Source organism: Gavialis gangeticus, unplaced genomic scaffold (genome assembly GCF_001723915.1).
Source record: "Gavialis gangeticus isolate Ggan-Ray unplaced genomic scaffold, GavGan_comp1, whole genome shotgun sequence".
Classification (NCBI taxonomy): domain Eukaryota; kingdom Metazoa; phylum Chordata; order Crocodylia; family Gavialidae; genus Gavialis; species Gavialis gangeticus.
Window position 1 is genome coordinate 28,898,663 of NW_017729025.1, and position 9,290 is coordinate 28,907,952.

A 9,290-nucleotide genomic window follows, 5' to 3' on the forward strand; every position below is an offset into this window, starting at 1 on the left:
GAGACTTGGCAACTACATAGCTGGGTCATATGAGCTTAAACTTACCAGGGGTCATATGAGCCCAGTATTCTTTCCTGCCCAGGGCAGGGGGTCAGACTTGATGATGTGCTCAGGTCCCTTCCAACCCTACATTTATGAACCTATGAACATGGTCAGCCATCTGAGCTTGAGCACCAAAGCTGCAGCCAGCATCATTGGAGAGGCCTTAAGAGTGCATGTTTGCCTTAAACCATCCAACGCCCATTCTTAGATGGTTAAAAGCAGTCCAGGCCCTGAGGAGCAGCTGTCATCCTGAGGGGATGAAGTTCTTTAGCAGCACATTCAGCAAGTTCTGAAGTCCTTGTGCAGCATATTTCCTGCTCCACTAATGGGAGGTCCATACTGTAAGCAACATGCCATCTTCAGATTTGATTAGCTCATTAGCTGTTCAGATTGCTACTAGCCGAGTAGCTTGTGGGCTGTGTTAAGTATAGTCTAAACTGCGACTGGATTCTGATGCCATTACCTGGATGAGTTTTTATAAGGCCCATGTCCCTCAATTAATTAACTGCTTTGTTCTTCTCTCTTCTACCCACCTTCCCTCTCTCAGTACTGTCCTTCCTCCTCTTGTATTCTAGCCACTACTTTCTATTTAGTAGCTTTGCTTCCTGCAGTTCCTTCACAGCAGCTGATGAAGCAAGCCTTCTGCTTACAAATGCTTATGCTATACATCTCTGATGTAGTTAGTCTACACAGGTGTAAATCTACACTGCCTTCTGCTAGTGCTTAGACACTAGGTTGCAGGACGAGAGAGAAACAGACAGGCTGAGAAACAAGGAAGGAAAACAAGTTCCTCCACACTGAATTTACAGATAGTCCACTGTCAGATCTGAAAACAGAACTGTAGGTGAACACAGAAATGACATATGTTGTGCAATTGGCCCCTTTCAAATGCTCTACAGTCGTGCCCTAACAGAAGACCATGGTTGCAGAGTGCTCCAGTTGTGCACCAAATTAACCTGCATTGCATGAGGGTTCAAATGAGGGTTCAAATGAAGGTGCTCCAAAACGCCTACATTAACTTCTGTTTGCTCCAGTGGCTGGGCTGCTGCAGCCTCGCCCCACCTCATCCCACCCCAAGTGCTGTCTCAGGATGGGAGGCGGGGAGAAAGCAGAGGAGGGAGCTCAGGCTGGTGTCTGTCCAACCTCCACTGGAGTGGAGGCAAGCGGACTAGAGACAGAACTGGAGCTCCAATCCACCTGCTCCCACTCCAGTGCAGGCTGGGCAAACACCCACCCAGGCTGCGAGTGGCTGCAGCACAGGGCAGCTGCAGCACGGGGTGCCGGGTACAGGGCGGGTGAGGGGCTGCTTTTACCCACACTCAGCACCAGCTTGTAACCCAGCCCCGCTGTCAGTCTGGGCCCCGTGCCGGCTCCGGGCTCGCCTGTCAGGCCTGCGCCGCAGCAGCAGGAGCTGCGGCCCCCACCCCCCACTTGCTGCGCTGGACAGTGCTGGCTGCTGCTGCCTGCCTGGAGCTCGCACACTGGGCAGCACAGAGGTGGAAGTGGCAAACACTGCCCAGAGCAGCAAGCGGGGGGGTGTTTTTCCCCATACTCAGCACCAGCTTGTTTCCCTGCTGGTGAGCGCGGGGTCAGGGCTGTGGGCTGCTGTTGGCCTGTACCGTGGGGCTGGGGGGCATTGGGAGTAAGTGGGTGCATGGGGCCCACACCGGTGTCCTGAGGACAGTGCCGGTGGGGCCCAGAGCAGGGCAGCAGGAGTACAGGGTCCCAAGCCAGCAGGGACTCTATGGAGCCAGGCCAGTGCCCCCCTCTCTCTGCTGGTGCAGCCCTGCCAGCCCAGCCCTACACACCCCTGCCAGCCTGCGCCCAGCTCTGGGCCCACCAGTGCTGGCCCTGGGACCTGGGTCCCAAGACATTGGGACATTGGTCCGAAGACGGTGACATGGGGTTGGGGCACCTGCTGAGGGGGCGAGGCTACCCATGCAGCCCTTGTCAGCTTGCCAAAAATGGGTAAGCGTCCTTCAGCCCAAAATAATTGCCCGTCTCTGTTCTAGAATTAACCAAACTAACCAGACAGACTCCGAATCAAAGCACTTGACTCAGTTCTTGACAGATCTCTCTCTCAATGCAAATAAACATCCAGTACATACTGCCCAGTTTTTTGTTGCCATGTAAGTGATAGCTACAGCGCAAATTATGGACTACAGGAGTTGCACATCTGCTAACTCTTGAAGTCTGGGAGTGAGAGATTAACTGAGCTGGTTTTTTACATACCGTCAGTGTATTTCATTAGGAACTGGAAAGTACTTCAGCAAAAGGGATAGATGATTATAACTAGAAGACTGGCTGATGCAGTACACAATTCAGACATTCATAATAATTAAAGAAACAAAGCTACAAATCTAAAGTAAATACATGGACCAGTTGGCTGAAGGAAATGCATGGAAGTTGAGATTCAGGGAGAAGAGATTTTTACTTCAAAAGTCCCACTTGTAAAATTTGAGGTGGAGGTTCAAGGGCCTTGTTAGCAGTCTGGTTTGAGCTTCAGACCTTAGGTAGCTATGGAACTTTTAGTTTCAACAGAAAGAAGAAAGTGAAAAGTGTAGTGCGTGGCCCAGCACAGATATGACATAGCTCAACATGAAAAAAATGCTCACTGTTTACAGTAAAATGAGATTTATAAATACAGACTGCTGGAAAGATGTGATGGTGATTGTCTCATAGTTGAAGAGGAGAATCTTTAGCTTATTTCATATAGATAGCACCAAAAGTATTTTAAGTGCCACAAGTGGCATGGGCAGCCTCTGTGTGTGGGATGAGATAGATCAGACAGGGGACAAGCAGTACAGCAGCAGATAGGGAAGGAAGCATAAGTTTAGGCAGGGAGCACAGGGTAGGAAGTAGAAAGCAGAGGAAGAGAACTGTCAGGGAGCTCAGAGCAGAAAGCAGAGCAGCAGAATGGGCAAAAGAAGGGGATCAGAATACTCAGTGAGGGTATGGGGCTAATTTGTTGTATGCCTGTAAAAAAGGTTGGTCCTCACTGATCTAGATGTCTGAGAAGTCCTCCAACTATTCCAATAAGCTTTGGGAAACCAGTTTTTATTTCTGCATACAAATAACCAAAATTAAAATTTATAATCATAAATTATATGTGTTCCCAAATGAATCATTTGGTGGCTTAACTAAAGTATGTGCAAAATGTTCACACACTATCCTTACATATCTTCATTATCGATAGACAAATGTTCCATATCAAATGGGAAGAGAGGAAGTGAAGACTAACCAGGTTGAATACGTAGCAAATGCTATGACTGAGCTCATTTAAGGCTTACTGTTAAAATAAAGTTAAGCAATATTATAACCTCACTTTTAAAAATAAAACAAAGAAGGATGTTGTAAAATAAATGTATTTATTTAATATTATTTATTTTCTATGAAGGTACAACTTCTATCAGCTGTGAATGTTTCCATCTACTTAACTTGCTTAGGTTAGTGATCAGATTACTTTTAACTGCCTAAATATGCTAATTTCAGTTTTGTGGTCATCATTCTCTATAATATAAATTCTTATAGGATAGTATACTATTGTCTTATACTATAATTCTTTTCCTCCCATTATATATTTAAAAAAAATTCTTATAGAATAAAGGGCTTAGTCCATCTGTCTGTCCGTAAAACTCTTGGAACACTCTGACTGGTTAGTGAAACAGCCAATCAGAGTGTGGAGCGCCACCATGACAGCGAGGATGGAGCAGGGGGGCAAGGCCGGCGGTACTGGCCTCGTCCCCCACCCCACCCCAGCCCTGCTCCTTGGAGGTGGCCACTGGCCTTGCCCCCCCACTCCCTTCCTGCTATCATGGCAGTGCTCCACAGCCTCTGAGGAGCAGAGCCAAGGGGTGGGGGGGGTGAGGCCAGCAGTGTTGGAGGCGGCAGCAGCGTGGGGTGCTGGCAGAGGGGAACAGAAGGGCAAGCTTCTTCTCCGCCCCTGCTCCTGGGAGGCGGCAGCTGTGCAGGGTGGTGGGTGGCTGTGCCCCTCCTTCCCCTGGTCATTCTTGACAGGTAATTCGTTAGTACTTTTATATCACCCAATTTAGTTAGAAACTTTATTCTGTAAATAAAAATTTGGTTTACTAGAACATACCTCTATGATTTTGTTCCAGATAGGACAATGGGTGGTAGCATCCCAGAGTGTAATATGTTTGTCATGACCACAAGTGAAGAACTGAGGTTTAGCAGAATGGATGGCTAGCCCCCACAGCTCATCAGTGTGTCCCTGTACAAATAGAAATATTTTTTCCAGAAACTGTACAGTCACATCAATATTCAGTCCAGAATGAATACCAACGAATGTGGTCAAATTAGCCTATATATTAAAACTGTCAAAATTTTCTTTATTTTGGATAGAGGCATAATTATCAAATTCTGTAATTGCTAACTCCACTGATTAATTAAACAGTGTTGTATTTTTATAAAATTAAACAACTGCTTTTATTGTTCTTGCACATTTTTAAATATTTGCAGTCTATTAACTTGTGAGGCTACAGCTTACCTGGGTAATTGGAAAAAAGTCCCCTGATAGAGTGCCTTGTAAAACAAAGTTTCTAGTAGTGCCTATCAAAACAACATCACCTTTTCCTTCTGTTACAGTTCTGATTGGACCAAATTGCTCTGGAATCTGTATTTATAATAGAAAAATGGACTTGTTAGATTTGTACAAAATTACTTAACAGTTTTTTGTAAAAAAAAAAAAAGTTACAGATATGCAGCCTAACAAATTACTTTTTATAGAAGTAGCACAGTCTTGGATGAGGTCAAATCCATGGCTATATCATTTTTATATAAAATAAGCAAAATACTAGAGAGCAGGTCCTTAACTGGTATAAACAATCATAGTTCCACTACCTTCAATAGAACTAGACAATTTATCATCAGCTGAAGGTCTGTCTTTATAACACTGCCAAAAAAAATTATATTGTTGAGACATTAACTTTACTTAGTTAAAACTATGTAAATCAGGTACTGAAAGGTTATGATTTCTGTACTGATTTCAACTCAGCTGCATAGGTGCTTTGACTCATAAAGCATTTCCATTTGCATCTAAAGATCCCTCGTTGCTTAGACTTGGACTACTGCACATGCTAAGAAGCAATCTAGACCAGCCTGTGCACTTCACTCCCAAGTCTTCAGGTGAGGTATGTCTAGTGACCGATGCTGAAAACACAAAAGTAGCATAATGCAAACCACACACAGAGCTTATGGTGGAGGTTGGGTTCCCACCCAAGTAGAGATTCGTTTTAGGTCAATCTTATTCTGAGGGGACTGAGTCCCTGAAGGGTCCTCTAACCACCAAGTCAGGAGATAGGCTGGCTGGGGATTTCCTCCCCTTTCCTGTTAAACCTGACCCACTGTCCAGCCAAGAGTGGGATCATAGGAAAGCAGGGCTGGAAGGCAAAGGCACCTCTCAAGTTCATCTAGTCCAGGAGTTGGCAACATTTTTGGCTGGAGTGCCAAAAGCACCAACCTCATCTTGTAAGATGTTGTGTGCCAGGGGAGGACAGCAGGGGAGCTGCAAAGGGCCCGATCCTTGCTGTGGCAACACAGCTGCAGCCCCTTTCTCACCGTCTGCCTAGAGGCACAGATGCACCTGCCACCAACCACAAGCCAGGCCACATCTCCACAGACCTCGGTGCAGCAGCTTGCCATCTGCCACAGCCAGCCCAGGCTCTGGGCAGGCCCGTCACCCACCACAGAGCCCAGGCTCCTTGCAGCAGGTGGTGGGGAGGCTACAAGCCACTGTACCACAGTATGCAAAGCCACAGCCCAGCTAACTGCACACTTCTGGGAGGACGGCGGGCGAGCTGCAAAATACCCCATCCTTGTTGTGGTAACAGCCCTGGCTCCTTCCCCACCATCTGCCCTGAGGCACGCATGCCAAATAAAATGCCTTCCTGTGCCATGCTCTGGCACACACATTGGGAGTTGGATGACTCCTGATCTAGTCCAGCCCCCTGTTCAAGGCAGGAACATCCCTGGCCATATTACCACAGCCAATAATGTCTGTACAAGCTGCTCTTGAAAATTTCCAGGGATGGAGATACAACAACTTCTCGAGATATCCTGTTTCAATGCTTGACTTAACAGAATTTGCAGATTCACCGGAATCTGACAGGGCTGTGCTGTGCTGTGCTGTGCATGGTTCTGCTGTGGCCTTGAACTTACAACTTCTGGGCTGTCAACCATGTACCTTAGCCCCCATGCCTTCCCAGCCAGCACTCGTATTCCTGTCGTGTAGGGCCACAGAGAAAACCACATTTCTATCCTCTCTGAGGTATCTGAAGACTGTTATTAACATCTCTCCCTGTCTGCTTCTCTTCTCCAAACTAAAAAACTCTAGCCTCTCCTTATAAAGCTTGCTTCCCAGACCTCTAATCATTTTTGTCACTCTGCACTAGACTCTTTCTAAACTTTCCAAATCCTTCCTGAAGAGCGTAGCCCAAAATTAGACATAGTACTATATTCCAACAGATATTTTTTACTTAAATATTTTTGTAAGAAAGGGAAGCTGCATTTTGAAGTTGCAGATCTAATGCAATTTTAAGTAATGGGTGAGATGATCAGATTGATCTAAATTCTAAACTTTAATATTCATATTGGTGCCTGCTGCCTTTTCTTTTAAATGTGAAAGTGCTCTTGGGCACATAAACGTTGGGAACCCCTGGTCTAGTCTATCCAGGCCTTCTGGATCCTACCCCTACCCTCTACAGTACCTTCAATTCCACCCAATTATATTGTATATCCTCCGCAAATTTGCTAAGCTTGTACTTGATCCCATCATCCAAATCATCAATGAAGATATGAAAGATTATCAGACCTAGGACAGACCCCTGGGGAATCTGACTTAATACCTTCTCCCAACTAGACACTTAGCCATTAATAACTCAATGGCTGGATCCAGATGAATGCAGATGTTTTGTTCCCCAGGGACAAGTAGCAGCAGGATACCTGGTGCTGCCACTAGTTGTCCCTGAGGAATGCCCATGCCATGCACACTGTGGTGTGTTGCAAGTTGCCCCAGGTAGGGTAGAAGACGCTGGAGCTAGCAATGAACTGGCCCTATCAGCCTTACCTGGGTTTCTGGGCGTCTCCCAGGGCTGCTGCAGCAGTGATCCTGCCACACTGAGCCTGGCTAACAATCGAGTGTGGCTCCAGGTGGCCAGGCCCCAGCTTTGGGTGGTGCATGCTGCCGCCATGTGCACCACTCTGCTTTTTTTTCTGCAGGTTTTTTTGACCCCTGGATATACGGGGGTCAAAAAAACCCTGAGTACTGCTCCACTGCAGTGTGGAGAACAACTGAATGTGCAGTATGAGGCACCACAGGTGTGCCTGTGGTACCACATATTGCATGGCTGCACCCGTCTGGATGCAGCCAATGAGTACAAGGAGGTGAAGAATCAAGAGGGCAAGCAGGACGGAGTTTTACTCTGTAACCCAGTGATTACAGCATTATCCTGGATGGTGGAATTCCTGGTGTGAGTTATTTCTTTAAAAATGGTAATGGCGCTGTTCTCACTACCTCCTATCCATATTTGGCATATAGGCAGGGTGTGCTTTTCAGTTGGCACATCTACACGTGCACCAGACTGCACAGTCCCAGTGCTGCACAGGTCATTTCTGATGCTACTGTGCAGTAGCAACAAACTACTGTGCAGTAGCATTGGCATCACGGCTCATGCCCACTGACGCTACATTGTACTAGTGATGAGTTACGCTGCCATAACTTATCACTACGGGGATGAAGCATCCTATGTAGACGTGCCCAGTGGCACCGTCTGGAAAGATATTCAGAGTGCCTAATGCAGTGGTTCTCAACCTTGTTACTCAAGGCACTCCTTGTTAGACTTGAGGAAAATAGCAGTTATTAGTTTTTACATGCATTTTTTAACTATAGAAAAATAACAGAACAGTTCTTCTGTTGTAAAAAAGTCAGAAAGACAACAACAAGTCAGAATGTTTTTAACCCTATGGATTACTATTTGAAATCGCTGGGCTTAGCTTGTGAATCATGTTTGCACACGTAGCAATGCTAACATTATTGGGCATCCCACGACACCTTTGAAAAGATCTCATTGCATGCTGACTGAGAATTGCTAGCCTAGTGCTAAACAAAGTTAACCTTTTCAATTTTAACAGACAGCTACATTCCTTACTGGTGACTATTTCTACATAATATTTAAATTTTCAAATTCTGATGTAATAACTGAAGACACCCATGAACTAAAAAAAATATCACCTCTGACTTTAGTGATTAAATATAAATATAATTATTTTGAATGATAATAAAAAAGTGTATGAAAGCAGGTCAAGCATTTAAAGCATGCTAACACTATTAAGAAGAAAGACAAAATTAATATAAACATTTTCATTAGGAGCTTTGCTACCAATTAATGTAGGACTTAACTGAAAACAAATCTTTGACAAATAAGCTAATGTATAATTTTAGTGACCAAATCATTTCCATTTAACTTTCTCTCTGGTTGGCATTATCACCATGGGTGACTGGTGCCACCTTCGTCGGGAGGCACGTGTCCCACCAGCAACCGGGGGGCGGGTGGCCACAGCCAATCTCACCGACCGAGAAGTGGCTGGAGTGCTTCCGGAAGTGACTGCAGCATTACATCCGGCACTCCTGCTCTCTGGCCGGCGCTCACAGTGGGAGCACTGGCGCTCCTGCCTGCCCCCCCGCCATCACCTAAGTGGGGAGTGTGGATGGTCAGGGGGTGCACATGCACTCCCGTGTACTCCCTACACATCGTCACTGATTATCACAGGATGTTGGTTTGTAAATAGAGCATTAATTGAGGAAACATGGTTAATAAGTCACTTTTTAGATTGCCTTTTAGAACAGGAAGCTGTCTTTAAATATAAGTGCTATCACCTCAGTTTTGTGAAGTTTTTGATAATTTCCATTCCAAGATATTAGTTTTCTGTGATAATAAGCAGGGATCCTGGTTTTCTCTGATTCCAAAACATCTCCAATTTTGGGGTTTAAAAAGTAACCCAAAATCCATTATTCCATTTCATTTAAATCACAGAAAAATGTGGATTTTGGGTCATCTTTTTTAACCCCAAAATTGGGGATTATTTTTGATCAGAGGAAACCAGGATCCTTAATAATCAGACAGTCTAAGTAAGACTTTAGTTTTGTTAAAAGAGATTCCATTTAAAATAGTTTTTTTACAGAATATATCTGACCAATTCATTTTGATAGTGCAAATTAGATAGAAAATATT

The 9,290-nt window shown here is 45.2% G+C and overlaps 1 protein-coding gene across 5 annotated transcripts in view; it reads right to left on the reverse strand.

Moving 5' to 3' along the window:
* Positions 1 to 9,290, reverse strand: part of EML1 (echinoderm microtubule associated protein like 1) — a 312,189-nt gene that overhangs the window by 51,185 nt on the left and 251,714 nt on the right. For 3 of the 5 annotated variants that reach the window (XM_019518578.1, XM_019518580.1, XM_019518581.1), the window contains exons 15-17: positions 8,936 to 8,993; positions 4,550 to 4,675; positions 4,142 to 4,273 (exon numbers count right to left, since the gene is read on the reverse strand). In XM_019518578.1, the coding sequence (XP_019374123.1) occupies positions 4,142 to 4,273; positions 4,550 to 4,675; positions 8,936 to 8,993 (316 nt within the window). The remainder of the gene's footprint in view (positions 1 to 4,141; positions 4,274 to 4,549; positions 4,676 to 8,935; positions 8,994 to 9,290) is intronic. The other 2 variants (XM_019518577.1, XM_019518579.1) reach the window with 1 other exon arrangement.